The sequence below is a fragment of the Lathamus discolor genome, chromosome 3 (genome assembly GCF_037157495.1).
Source record: "Lathamus discolor isolate bLatDis1 chromosome 3, bLatDis1.hap1, whole genome shotgun sequence".
Classification (NCBI taxonomy): Eukaryota; Metazoa; Chordata; class Aves; order Psittaciformes; family Psittacidae; genus Lathamus; species Lathamus discolor.
This window is the reverse complement of record NC_088886.1, coordinates 38,299,586-38,312,028: the sequence shown is the minus strand read 5'-3', so window position 1 is coordinate 38,312,028 and position 12,443 is coordinate 38,299,586. Positions and strand designations below refer to the sequence as shown.

The 12,443-nt window shown below is 40.7% G+C and overlaps 1 protein-coding gene across 4 annotated transcripts in view; it reads left to right on the top strand.

Annotated features, from left to right (window-relative positions):
* The window catches only part of RSRC1 (arginine and serine rich coiled-coil 1), a 172,177-nt gene extending 160,836 nt beyond the window's left edge, over positions 1–11,341 (top strand). For all 4 annotated transcript variants that reach the window (XM_065674698.1, XM_065674694.1, XM_065674696.1 and 1 more), the window contains 3 exons: positions 7,224–7,330; positions 8,257–8,403; positions 9,223–11,341. In XM_065674698.1, the coding sequence (XP_065530770.1) occupies positions 7,224–7,330; positions 8,257–8,403; positions 9,223–9,315 (347 nt within the window). In that variant the 3' untranslated portion in view covers positions 9,316–11,341. The remainder of the gene's footprint in view (positions 1–7,223; positions 7,331–8,256; positions 8,404–9,222) is intronic.
* Positions 11,342–12,443: the final 1,102 nt, after the last annotated feature.

Sequence of the window (12,443 nt, the reverse complement as noted above, 5' to 3'; positions counted from 1 at the left end):
ATCACAGTGGCACCGTGCGTCAGTGTGTGATACTGTGGAATTGTTAAATAGCGCATCTTGGAAAGACTTTGCAGATGTTGCCACACATTATAACATGCAGTAGGGAAAAACAAGGAAAATCACTGGGCACGTACAGTCACCCGTCTTCAACTTTCACATTACTTTTGCTTGTAAACCAAAAATGCAAAAGCCTGGACGCTGCAAAGTTTCAGCCTTGCTGCTCTGCGTATCTTGCAGTGTGCCAAAGTTCAGCTGCTCGTCTTATTCCTGCTGTAGCCTAAAATGCACCGGATTTTTTCATTATTGTACATCCAGTACAATATCCAACTCTATAGAGTTAGCTCCCTCTATATAGCGGGGTATGGCTAGATGCAGAAATTTATTCATCTGCATTTGTATAATAGATACGTGTATAGGTTTAACATAGACAAATTGTTATATATTATACTTACGTGTAATATAACACTCGTTAGTTTGTATATACAATATAGAGGTTATTTGGGATAGAGATATATAAAAGATAGAAGAACCCAGTAATTGCCTTTAAGATCAGAGCTCAGAGCATTACCTTGGATTTTACAAGGCCAGCGAGCACAAAAGAGCAGTAATTTATGAGCTCAGCGTAAAAGAATAGCATAATTGCATTAAAAATTAATGCTAATGAACACTAAAATGGGGAAGGTGGTTATGATGAAAGTTTGTATTCATCTTCCCTGGTTTGAATGATGGCTAGTGGCTTGATTAATGGCTTAATTTCTATCAATTAGCGGGGAAAAATCTCCTACGAGACAAGGGTAAATTGACCATTGAATTACATATCTTGCTTTTGTGTGCTGAGAAAAAAGAGCGGCGAGGCTCTGATATTAGCCACAGTGACAAATGCGGTGTGCCCTGCACCGGCTGCGCTGCCTCTCCCGGCGGGTGCTGCCGTGTGGCTCTGGGTGTATGGTGGGGGCAGCCGGCTCGCTGGCCCCGAGCTGCCCCTCTTCTCCCACCCGGGGGGGTTCTTGTGCTCCCCCTATTAACAGAAGGAAAACCTCTGGCAATTTTAAGCATGTCAGGGCTGTTTGCTAATGCTTTGTTAGCCGAGTTTGATTTCTTCCCAGAATCTGTTCAGAAATACCCCAAAAGGCCTCAAAATGTGAGCGAATGTAGGAACTAGCATGTGCGTGAAAGTGCAACAGCGAGGGTAACCTGCATGCAGTTTAAATGTGTGGCTGGAGCAGGAATCCCAGTGTTCCTAAGTTGCTTAAATTAAATGTTCTTAAATCCAGAACTCGATTGCTAAAGTTTCCCGTCATATTTTCTGCTCAATTTTATACCATGTATTTCCATTCTTTTTAAAGAAAAACTGATTAGTGTCCAGACTTGTTTTAAAATACTGTGAAAGCTAGGTTATAATTTATAAAAACAGAAGACTGTAAGTACTCTAACACTTTCTCTAATAAGTACTACGTTATATATTTTATACTATGTTGTATACTACATACTACATTGTATATGTGTTTAGTACATTAAATATATATTTTAATGCATCAAAATATCTAAAGTGTAGTATAGAACACTATGTGATATATAATACATTATGATATATTAAAATAGCATGTTGCAAGTACTGTAGTACTATTAGAGTGCTAGAGTACTTACAGGTTGCTATTTTAATGCATTATAATTGTACTACCAGAGTACTTATAGTTAAGTTTGAAGAATACAAATCAATACTAAAAACTTTCTCCGGCCACAGGTGCTCTATTTGGGGTACGTTTTATTGTTTCTGTGACTTTGTCTGGAAAAAGTTAGTTCTCCGGAAACCTCAAGAGCTGGGAAATAGTGTGGCCAAGTGTTGAAACAGCGCTTTGACACTGCGGAGGGGAGCTGGAAACGTTAGCGGCGTCAAGCAGCGTGTATCCTGAGTTAAAGTTGTTAGAGGGAAGAGGTAGTTTTGAAGCTAATCCCCGCTCCCCCTCCGGCTGCCGCGCTGCGGGCGGCCCAGCAGGGGTGGATGCAGGGGTGGATGCAGGGGTGGATGCAGGGATGGATGCACGGGTGGAAGCAGGGGTGGATGCAGGGGTGGAAGCAGGGGTGGATGCAGGGGTGGAAGCAGGGGTGGAAGCAGGGGTGGATGCAGGGGTGGATGCAGGGATGGAAGCAGGGATGGAAGCAGGGGTGGATGCAGGGGTGGATGCAGGGATGGATGCAGGGATGGATGCTGGGCTCGCGGCACCTCCGGGGCTCATCATCGCGGTTTTCCCACCGCCCCAGACAAAGGCGGGCTGCGGCCGGCGTTGTGCGTGGCGGTGCCTCCCTCTAACGGCTGCGAGCCTGCCCGGCGCTCCGCCACCTCCGAGGGCTTCCTCCGGCTCCAGCGGGCCGGAGGAGAAGGGATCGGGGTGGGGGGAAGTTCATGGTTAACACAGGAGCGTGCGGGCGCTGTTCGTGCCTTGGCGCGTTTGTTGTGCTGGGCTGGCGGGTGCCAGAGGTCTCGCACCGAGGGGCGGTGGGGAAGGCACCAGCCGGGTCTTCCTCGTAGCTTTACCGGTCACCCCAGGCGTCCCTGGACCTCGGCGCTCGGGCATGGGGAAAGGTGTCAGGGCTTGAGGTCACGCTCTGCAAATACCTGCGGGCTCCAGCGTGTGCGCCAGTGGCAGGGGGGAGCCCCCGTTAGCATCACTGATTGTGTCCTGCGCAGAGAAAAGATCTGAGGGGCGGGGAGGAAGTCGCTGAAAATCAGAGCCCCAAGTTTTCTAGGGTCTCGTAGTGACACAAATGAAGTGAATCCCACCACTCCCGCTGGACTTTGCCTCCTCTTCCTAGTGCTTTCATTTTGCTCAACAGCAATACTCCCGTGCGCTGCGCTGCGGCAGCCAGTATGTCTCAGCACCGTGTAGTTTTTCTGTCTCTTCCGCTGCATCTTGTCCAGATAAAAACTTAATTTTTCTTTGAACGTGTCTGCTTGCACAGCTGACATAAAAACAGGAAGCAATTAAAAAGCACTGGGCGTGAAAAGCAGCGGTTCTGTTGAACCAACACACAGTTCTATAATGCGTTTGTGACTATCCCTACAGTTATGTATATACAATTGTATAAAAATTACACAATATCACCTAAGCTAACCCTAAATAAAATGGGATGAAGGGGAAACTATTTTCCTCTTTAGCTGGTTTGTTTAGTCTGCTATTTGTGGTTTCTTCTTTTAATCCTCAACTCATAAACAAAAGAACAGTACAATTGCAACTTTTTCTGTATTTTAAAGCATATTACTTAAAATGCATTATATTTGAAATGGGTCATTTAAATTAGCCAGCTATCTTCCTTTAAATATAATTGGTAAAATATGAAGGATTATTTATTCTGAGGAATATTTTAGGTTAATTATGTCATAGCTTTGATTCTTAAGTCAGACTCACTTGAAAGAAAACTCCTTAGTTAAAGGCATGGGTTCATTTCTGTGGTCAGGATTATAGGATTAGCAATTCATCCAGTAAGCATCACAAATTCACACCTAAAGATTAGACAAGAAATATTTCAAGTATGTTTTTATTTAGTGGGGCATTCATATTATCAGTCATTTAATGCTTCCATTTCAATGCTTGTTAAATTCTTGGCGTGCTTCGTCAGCAGTCTTGTCTTTAGAAATAAGCAGAGAAATGGAAATATTTTACGCAGAGCTTGCAGGCAACTTATTTTTCCTTTCCTCTGATTCTCAAGTGTTCCGAATTATTGTGCTTGTGAAATTTTTGGGCGGCATCTAAAGGATTAACTCACATTTTATTCCTAAAGTGACATTTCAAGTTACTGCTAATAGACTGGTTCAGTATGAAAATAGGAGCTATAAAAGATGAGTGTGTATGTGGGTATATTTATGTAGGCACGGGAAGATGTAAATAGATGTAAATATAGATCAGAAGTGTAAAATATTGAATAACCTCTGAAGGACGGCTTTCCCAGGTAAATCCTCTGTGGCTGGGTAAACGGGGCAAAAATCCTTGGCTTCCTATAAAACCACATTAACTAGATATTCCCCTAGTAGCATCCCTTTCACAATAAGGGCTATAAACAATGATGGAGGAGTGCAGTGGGTGTTGAGGGCTGGCCTGGGCACAGGCTGCACCCTACAGCACCCCATGGCACCCTGCAGGGAGGTTTGCCTGGCCAGCCGCTGTGTGGTATCGCCACAGCCGAGTGTCAGTGAAAGAGCTGGTGACAGGTCTGGTAATTGTGAGCGCTGCTGGAATTGTGTTTTCATAAAAAATGGCCTCAACAAGCCCTAGTTTTAGGGCTAAACAAGATTTAGTTTATATTTGTCACCATAACACAGTAAGAAGACTTGCTGTGCAATGAGTTAGTATTGATTTTTTTTTTTTTTGTCTGTAGCCTCTTAGCTTTCTGACTCCATTATTTTTGATTTTACTATGAAATACATATCCTTTCTACTGACATCTGACAAACAACATATGGAAGTCGTTTTATCTACCAATAATGTGTTTGTCAGAAAAATCAGACACTAATGGGTTGTGCTTCCTCCAGTCCATTTTCCCCAAGTTAATGTCACTGATGTAATTCTAAACATTTAGCGATTTTTGCCCCTTAATAATTTGTCATTCCCGCAGGTTTGTGTAAGATTCATTTAAGATACTACAACAGGCTGCGAACTGAGGGGGGGGTTGTGAAATAAGAGTTGCTTTTAAATCTACATTCACCTGCCTTTCTTTGGTACCTGGACTTAACACTGCGACTACCAGGTACACCTTACCATTCCTTTATTTATCCTCAAACCCAAGAGCTTGATGGATTACGATTTCCTCTCCCTAGTAGGGCATTAGCATATTTGTTCTCATACTTCCCATGGGATCCTTTTTAAAAGAGAAGACTTCAGCAGCAAGGCAGCATAACTTTAAACACAAGCTTAACTGCAAGCAAGGGAATTGGTTTTTTTCTTCTAAATTCCATAAAATCAGACCTCAGGTGTTACTTATGCACTTCACTATAGCGCAGCTCTTGCCCTAAGCCTCACAAACACTGAGGCTTCAACAAAACCTTTCCAGGGGCTTGTGGCTGGGCATACAAGGAGCATTAATCAGATCCATAAAGACCAAATAATATTCCCAAATAATTTTTAAGCATTGAGGCAGCTTCTTGTTTGCTGCTTCAAAGTCCCGTCTCTTCTTATATTTTGTCTGCCTTACCCATTTTACAAACGCATGCTGCTCACAGCACAAACCATCCGCTCCTCTCTGCTTCTGCACCTCAGCCGTCTTGGACTGGCCCCAGTATGCTACATGTAAAGCAAATGGTTTTCGTAAGTAAAGTGGTTAAAATTGTGAACAAAAGCCTGCAGTTAGCAGAATGAATTCAGGATTTCTTTGTTGCTGCAGCTAGGCATAAAAGTAGGTAGGGAAGGTGAACGGAGCACTGAATCTGAAGAAGCAGAAAATGAAGCAGACAGTAAAGCCGATACTTTTGTGTCAGTACTTTTTTGGTACTTTGGTGTACCGTAATGTACCACCCAGGACTGAGATTAAAGCAGGTTTGCTGTACAACCTGTTGGTAAAAAATGAAGTTGTTAATTTGGCATGCACAGGGCCGTTCCAGGAATATTTCTGAGCTGCTGGTAGTTTATTTGCTCATGTGAAGCTCCACCTACTTGTCATTACTAGACTGAAATGAGTTTTCAGTGGTTAGTCATTGCAAAAGGATGGAAGTTACATATATTTTTTTGTGTGTTCATGTACTATTTGATCACCTGCAAAAATAGCACTGTTTCATCCTATGTTGCTTTTTCCTCATCTTTTTGGCACTCTTCTCACTTTGTCACTTAAGACTGTGATTCTGTGACTCAAACTCATGTCCTCAGTGTCCTGTCAGTGCAGGGCAGACACGGCTGCACTTTCAAGCTAACCAAAAAGCTGATCTGAATTTATGCCATAGTGTTAGAAGGCAGCTGGCCTCTGAACTTTGGCTGGGGCAGGTACACCCACTCTGACATCAAGGCTAGTAGTACAAAACCTTTTAAAACCGAATTTGAGCTAGAAGACACTTTGCACCAGACCAGCCTGTGCATGATGTTGCTGCTGCATTTCAAGTCTGGCATCAAGTTTCAGGGATGACGTGGTGTTTTCTTGGGCTGTGGCACAAGTTCAAGCTTTCACCTTGCAAGGGAGCTAATTTAATCACTCAGCTTTTGGTGAAAGGAGCAACACCAGACTGCACAACAGGTGCAGGAGAGAGCGAAGACAGACCATCCCTTTGGCAGCTTAGGTCAACGTAGCTGTGACATAGAACTTCACTGTCACCCATCACTAGTGTGATTTTTAAAAAGAAGTGCACCTTGCATTTATGAATGCTCTGAGCTTCCTGCCGGTCTAATCTGGCACCAGTCTAAATCTAAACCAGGAGATCATCTGGTTGAGCCATGAAGGAACAAGTAAAACCTATCTGACAGCACCCCAGTTACGTGTTTAATGTAGCTCATACCAAGGCTGGCAGGAGCTGCTCTTCTTTGCCATAAAGTCACTGGGAGCAGCATTTGCTTTGACAAAATAAAGTCTCAGCCTGGGATTCAACAATATCTTGTGGAATCTACATGCACTGTAAGGTCTCGCAGTACAATTCAGAAGCAGTTTTGCTCATTTGGTTAAACAGCTGCAAATCGGTCACCAGAGAATCGTATGAGCACACAATATTCAGTGTTTATGTTAGGAATATTTTATTACCAGATTCTAAGATTTTTTGTTTTGTAAATTCATCTAATGGTGGAACTCTTAATGCCAAACTAATCACTTAGCTTGTCATGAGAAGACAGGTGGTGGCACGTATCTTGGGACATCCACAGCTGGAGCCAAGTTCACCTGAATACAAGCAGAAGTAGTTTTACTGCTCTGTATGGGTTGAACTCCACTGAGTTGTCTGCACTGTTCCTGAATCCTCAGGTTCTCCCGGAAACGCTCATGTCATAAACCTAGCAGTTATTCTGCAAGGACATCTCTAGCAAGTTCTTAAATTGGCATCTTGAATGATACCATGCATTGAACAAGAATGGCCAGCTCACTGTTGCTTTTACTAAAGGAGTTTTTCTCTGTAACAGGTTTTAGGCTGCATTACAAGCTGAGGTTTTTTTGTTTCTGTTATGTACTGTTGTAAAATATATTCAAGGCACTGCTTACACATGGCATTTATCACAGGCTTACACTAATGTATACTGACATTACACCTGCTCTTTGTAGACCAAGCCACCCTGGTAGAGCAAGTGAAACGAGCAAAAGAAATTGAAGCTATTGAAAGTGACTCCTTTGTTCCACAGACATTCAGATCAAGTAAAGAAGTCAAAAAGGTAAGTTTTCAATATCCTTTCTTGGTGCATAATCCATTCAAAGTCAGGTGGAAGCTGCACTATTAAGCAGTTTCCCTTGATGAAAGAGCATCAGTGTTGACAATCTTAAATCCTGCCAACAACTCTCCAGTGTTCTTGGTGTGGTGTTCAAAGAGCAAATTTTAATGTGTAAGAATTTCAAGGAAATTGGCTGTTTTGACAGTATATCTACATATGGTGAGCAACTCCATTTTTAAAAAATTCTTTTAAACTCATGTAAATCCATGAAGATTTTTATTTTCTTATAGGAAAAGTAGAATTAAAATCCAAAAGTAATCAGACATTTACATTGTAATTAAAGGTAGAGGTCTGGATTTTTTTCCATTCTGCTTAACTGAAGCCAGACTTTAAGAACATATTTACTCCCTGAACCAAACTGGCATTGGTTTCAGTCAGCTGTCCAAAAACTTAACAGGGGACATCCAGGTTCCAGAATTTTACCTGCATTTTGGCTGTCAGATCTTCCAGGGAACTTGGACAATTTTGGTTTTGGAAGTATGCAGGCAAAAGTTTTGTTCAGGTTTTCCATCTGAATTTTTTAATTACCACTGTATGTTTCCCCAAGAACTTGCATTTTCTTGCCTTTTCAAAGTCTCCGAGAAGTTCCTGCAGCCTCTTCAGAAGCAATCCAAAACGCCAAAGCTAAGGTTCTGCAAGCTCTCTCCTTGCCCAAGGCAAAGAGTTTGGTTTTTTTTTCCAGTTCATGTGCTTAGTCTGGACTTTAGCCCATGCCCAGTGTGTCCCACTGAGCATGCTGAGAATTATTTGCAGGAAGATCCTTTCATGGGCATGTGTTGCAATAAGAGCAAAGCTGAGCACTCAGTTACAATTCTGCCGCCTTTGGGTGTTTGAAGATAAAATACTCAGATGTGTTTCTTTCTTTTTAGTCAACAGAACCTACCGAACTACAGTATGAACCTGTAACTATCGGAGTGGGAGCTGTTGATACATCTGCTCCTGAAAAAGAACGACCATCTGCCAATATTCCTACTGCCATCAAATATCAAGATGATAATTCTTTAGCACATCCAAATGTAAGTGTGTCAATATTTACTTCATCTTTAGAACAAGACAGCCCACTGAAAAAGAGCAACTTCATATAACTAACAACCATTTTGCTTTGCTGCTCATCAAATAACCTGTGGTCCGGAGACCGTTAGCTAATGGGCCGTTTATTGGCTTAAACAGGATCACACTCCTTGCACCATCTGACAGAGAATAATTACAAAAGAAGTTCACTAGTGATATAGTTTTAGAGCTACAAACAAATTTTATAACAAAGTAGCACACTAATTGCAGGGGAAATGAAGTTACTGTTCATATAAAAATCCCTGTTCAATCAAAATTCATGAAAAAATGCTTTTGGTTTCTGCAGCTGGAAACCTGGTGAAAGAGCCAGAACTTGTCGACCTTGGCAGATTGTAAGGCTTTAAATACATGACAAACTTAAGATCATTTTAAATTGTTATGGCTAAGCTTATCCTTTGTAATTGGAAATAGGAATACTTACGGTAGAGGTTTTTTTAAGTATTAGCAAGTTATAAATGACTTGCAGTAAATAAATTAATGCGAGTTCTGTATAATGAACATGGCTGACAAGGGTTAAGACCTGTACAATATGGCAAACTTGCTGTTTCAGGAGAAGACTGAAATTGGAATGTCTTGGCTTTCTGATCCTTAAAAGTCACTACCTTTATGAATGTGTTTCTATCACCTTTGTATTTTAACACCCCTGTGCAGCTGGGCACCTTTGGGCACCAAAATAGTCTGCATATGTTTCAACAGAGTATAGCAAATAAAGAGAAAGTTAATGAGTTGTTCCTGCTTTTCTTCCTCTCCCCCTTGTCTGTCAGCTGTTTATTGAGAAGGCAGAAGCAGAAGAGAAATGGTTTCAGAGGCTGATTGCTCTCCGGCAAGAACGGCTGATGGGCAGTCCAGTAGCCTGAGCAAACCACTGTGACCATCACATACCAGCTCTCCATGAATACTAAGAAATCCTACCATTAAATTGTTTTATTTTTCTTTTTTGAGGAGATTTTAATACTCAGTATGAGTTGTACAGAAAATAAAGATTTCATCTGAAGACACAAGAATGTTCTATCCTCCATTTTTCTCCCAGACTCATTGATTGGCGACTTGTATTGCCGAGCTACCCACTGTAGATGAGCAGGCTGTCAGAGGAGGGTAATTTTCTCTTTTTGCACTGAATTTCTCTGGGGTGCAAAACACTTGGCAACACAAGAAGATGTAATTTTATAGCTTCCAATCAAAAATATATATATAATAATGCAGCAGTTTAAAGAAAAATGCAAAAATAAGACTGTCAAAGTTCAGACTGACTAGCGTAACAGTAGGGGTGCGAGCGGTACCACCCTGGGCCATTGCATCTACTGCAGCTGGAGGAGGATTCAGGGCAAATGATTTCACTGTTATCTCTTCTTCTTTCCGCTGTGCATTGCAGTAGCAGTCTTTGAATCTTGAGCATCTGTAGACAATCTCCTTGCTGAGGGTCTCTTCTAGATTGATGGGTTGATCCAGCTGCTCCAGCATTAGCATGATTCCTCACTTATGGTGGGCTTGAGGGGAAAGAAATGTTTCCTTGAACATCTACCCACTACTGTTACCATCTGGGGGAAAAAAAAAAGGTTACTCTTTAAAACAAAATAGTAAGCTTTTCAACAGATTTCAAGAAATACTTTTTTCTGAGCAATTTTAAGCACATTAAATTGTTTGATAATCTACAAGAGCCTCTACAAGAGGCTTTCTGTGAACTCTTAATGGGAAATAATAGAAAGATTATTGTGAGTAGTGGTACAGACTTTTGTTGACTAGACTAGTGGCATACCTATTTCTGTACAGTGACTGTTTTCAGTCTATGAAGCTTCCCTTTGTCTGAGTGTGACTTTTAAAATACTGAATTATTAGTCTTACTTGAATCTATCAGATTTAGCCCAACTATACTTACAAAAAAAATCTGTCCTTCATTCAACTAAAGGCCAGAGATCAACCAAATAAAATACAGTAGTATTTCTTCTGAGGTATCTAGCAAAGCTGTGAGAAAACTATTGCATCAGTAGAAGACTAACCTGAGTCCCCATCTCTGGACATACCTCACTGGAAATGACCTGCATCAGCTTTCCCATGTGAGTGAAGAAATTCATAAAGCTTTTTTATGGTGTTATTTTTCCTTGTTCTCAAATCTGCGGTGAGAAAAAAAAAATAAAAAAGGAAGGCTGACTCTGGGAATGTTCTTTGGTTTCTTCTTTAAATCACTGATATAAAAAGAAAATATATTAAATTTGCATTCTAACATGTTTTTACTTTTTCTTTCTGAAAAGTGTTAGTTTGACTTGGTCCTTTATTAAAATAGCTGTTTCGATACTGCCTTGTCTGTAACAAGAAGTGGGAAAAAAATTGTTTCTCTTGTTTCATTTCAGCGTTTTCAAATGGTAAATATTTGTCATTGTTCTGTTTTCTAATCTCCTTCTATGTTTCCTTCATAGTAAATAAAAACTATTTGATCTCCATGTAAGGTACAAGTGTAAATTCCTCTTTTTCATGTATTATGTTGTATAATTTTGGTATTTTTATTGTATGCAAAATTATTCCTTTTATGTAATTCACAACACTACAGGATATTAAAAAATTCTAAAAGCTGATCTGTTATAAGTAACTAAAACTTAGTGGTAATAATAGGGTGTACCTACTATTGCTCATAAATCAACATCTACATTTGTCTAGCAGATCCATGCTGGAGAAGAACTGTGAACAATATCTGGAAAGAAAATGGAAATAGCATTTAAGTAATCTAAACTGAACAAAAGTATGTACTGAAACATGCCACGCAGAATTTGAAACAGAGCAAATCATTATAAAGTTGATTTTTATAGTTCCAGTTTCAGATTAGTGATTAGAAGAACTGATAAATAATTACTCAGAACTCCATGGTTTTCATTAAATATGTAGCTTGTTTATTGGCCCAGTGTCTGTGTTCATTTAAGAAGAGGCATTTGTTTCTGCTTTAGGCCCGATATTCTGTCACCCTATCTCCATTCCTACTTTGAACATTCGTTGTGCATACTTGAAGTTCATGAAGTTACTGGTGTTGGGAGATGAAGGAATTGTGGGTTTACCTAGATACTGTCTGTTACAAATCAGAAAATGTACTGTCCTTGTTACAATCCACAAGTTCATGTAATACAGATCTGTAAAGATGCCTAAAGCAAGTCAGCGGTGCTCAAGTGTGGGTCCTGGAGGTGAGAGGTCATGTGGAGCTGACTCACGACCTCAGCAATACTACATGTTGTGTCTTGCAAGTAAGCTTTAATTTTACTGTGGATGTCTCACTGGATATGGCTAGGCTGAATACTCAAAATACTGATCATGGAGATGCAGGTGGCTCTTTGCCAGATTCACTTGCAAGGAGGCTCAGTGCTTTCCAAAGCTGAACCCTCTCTAAGGGGCACCAGAGCAGCGCTCTACATTTCTGAGAACCTGCCATTGCTGATTCCACAGCTTAAACTTTCAGCAAAAATCAACACTGTTCCCCTGCGTTTGCTCCTGTGGAGTAAAAGGAAGGTTGCATAAGGCCAGTCGTAGGGTTGTAAGTGTAAATCTTCAGACTGCAGCACTTTTGATTCAAGTTGTGTAAACTATTTTGCTTTTACTTGAATAGCATCCTGTGATAAATTATTCATTTTCCTGTCAAAGGTAGGGAGATATTTGAGTGTCAGAAATGAAATATGGAAGAAGGCAGCAATATCAGAAATAATCTTCACTCTGTAACCACCTATGCACAACTAAGGAGAATTTTGACAAACATTGCTTAAAATTAGTTTACAAGTCTTGGACACATTTATAAATTGATTGAATCCAATTACGTGTGCACCCCACTGTTCCATGTGTGGGGCCTTTTTGCGTGAGGAAAAACTAGCATGTGTTACCTAGTCAGTCAGGTACAAATTTAATTAGCTGTGTCATAGCATTGACATGAAATTCATGTCAATGTGTACAAATTAATCACCACTAACCTGGAAAAATGCACTGCTGACTCACAAGCCATTCTTTTCCTGAT